The sequence below is a fragment of the Penaeus monodon genome, chromosome 20 (genome assembly GCF_015228065.2).
Source record: "Penaeus monodon isolate SGIC_2016 chromosome 20, NSTDA_Pmon_1, whole genome shotgun sequence".
NCBI classification, from domain to species: Eukaryota; Metazoa; Arthropoda; class Malacostraca; order Decapoda; family Penaeidae; genus Penaeus; species Penaeus monodon.
This window is the reverse complement of record NC_051405.1, coordinates 35,279,017-35,280,169: the sequence shown is the minus strand read 5'-3', so window position 1 is coordinate 35,280,169 and position 1,153 is coordinate 35,279,017. Positions and strand designations below refer to the sequence as shown.

The 1,153-nt window shown below is 37.9% G+C and overlaps 1 protein-coding gene across 1 annotated transcript in view; it reads right to left on the bottom strand.

Moving 5' to 3' along the window:
- The window catches only part of LOC119585778 (PCNA-interacting partner-like), a 9,518-nt gene that overhangs the window by 2,141 nt on the left and 6,224 nt on the right, over positions 1 to 1,153 (bottom strand). Inside the window, exons 9-10 of the mRNA XM_037934492.1 lie at positions 336 to 534; positions 29 to 177 (exon numbers count right to left, since the gene is read on the bottom strand). Coding sequence (XP_037790420.1) covers positions 29 to 177; positions 336 to 534 — 348 coding nt within the window. The remainder of the gene's footprint in view (positions 1 to 28; positions 178 to 335; positions 535 to 1,153) is intronic.

Here is a 1,153-nt window from a genome sequence, read left to right as displayed (position 1 = left end):
TGTAAAGCAAATTGTAATATTGAAATACCTGAAGAGTGACAGAACTGAGGGGATTCGAATGGGTGTTGCTGTCTTGCGAGAGCTGCTGCACTGTGTTAGGAAGTGCTCTCCCAAGGCGTCCACAATTCCCATTGATGATGCATGGCCACTGACCTCATCACACAGCTGGAGCAAGACCTGGAAATTTGCAGTAAGATTAATATGGAGGTTCTTGGAAGATTTAGTTCTCCTGAGATACTTAGAGAATGGATTCTAGCAAATAAACATGCAGCAAGTTTTGAATACTTGTGGATGTAAATTTTCAAATGGTATAGAATAAAATGATGAAAGAGTACCTTGAGACAGGGTCCAAGACCTTTACTCTGCTGAGTCTGTGGGGTGACCTGGCCATTCCTCAGGTGGTCGTTGAGAAGGCTGTCAAGGGTTGCATTTAGCCTCCCCCATACTTGCTCGATGGTTGCCTTCTTGAGGATGCAGCCCCTCATGCGCACCAAACCACTCTTGATGAGGGAGAGTACCTTTGAGGATGCTTTCCTGAAAGAAGGAGAGGACTGTGATCAAGGGGAGGAAAAGCAAAAATATCCGAGAGAAGTTGAATGGGAGGAAAAGTGAAAAATATTAATTGGAAGAGAAGAGCCACAACCTGACACTTTTGACATGAACTGGAATGATTCATGAGTGCTTTAACTTTCTACATTGCCTTCTAGTGATGATATCAAGCACTATTAAGGCAAATGGTACAAATTTTAAGCTTGGGCTTAGACTTAGGCATCAATCAGTCAGTAATCATTGTTTACTTTTCATTCAAAGTCTGGGCTCGATTATAATATTCACATTCTTTGCAATAATGGTGGTAACTTTGATATTCCTTTGGTATCTTACATTTCCATGATGGTGAAATGTCTGTTTTTATTTTTTTTTGTCTTATTACAGCAATGGTGGCAAATTTTATTATATTCATTATTCAGGCTTTGCATTTTTCATGATCTTAATACTATCCAGATAAGATTTACAAGAGATTATTTTAAACTGTAGTTAAGATATCATATGTAAGCAAAGAATACCAAACTGATGGTTCAAACTAAACATATGAAACTAAATATATATCAATATATAAGCTAAAAATTCAAAATGAAATGGCATTTTAACCCCT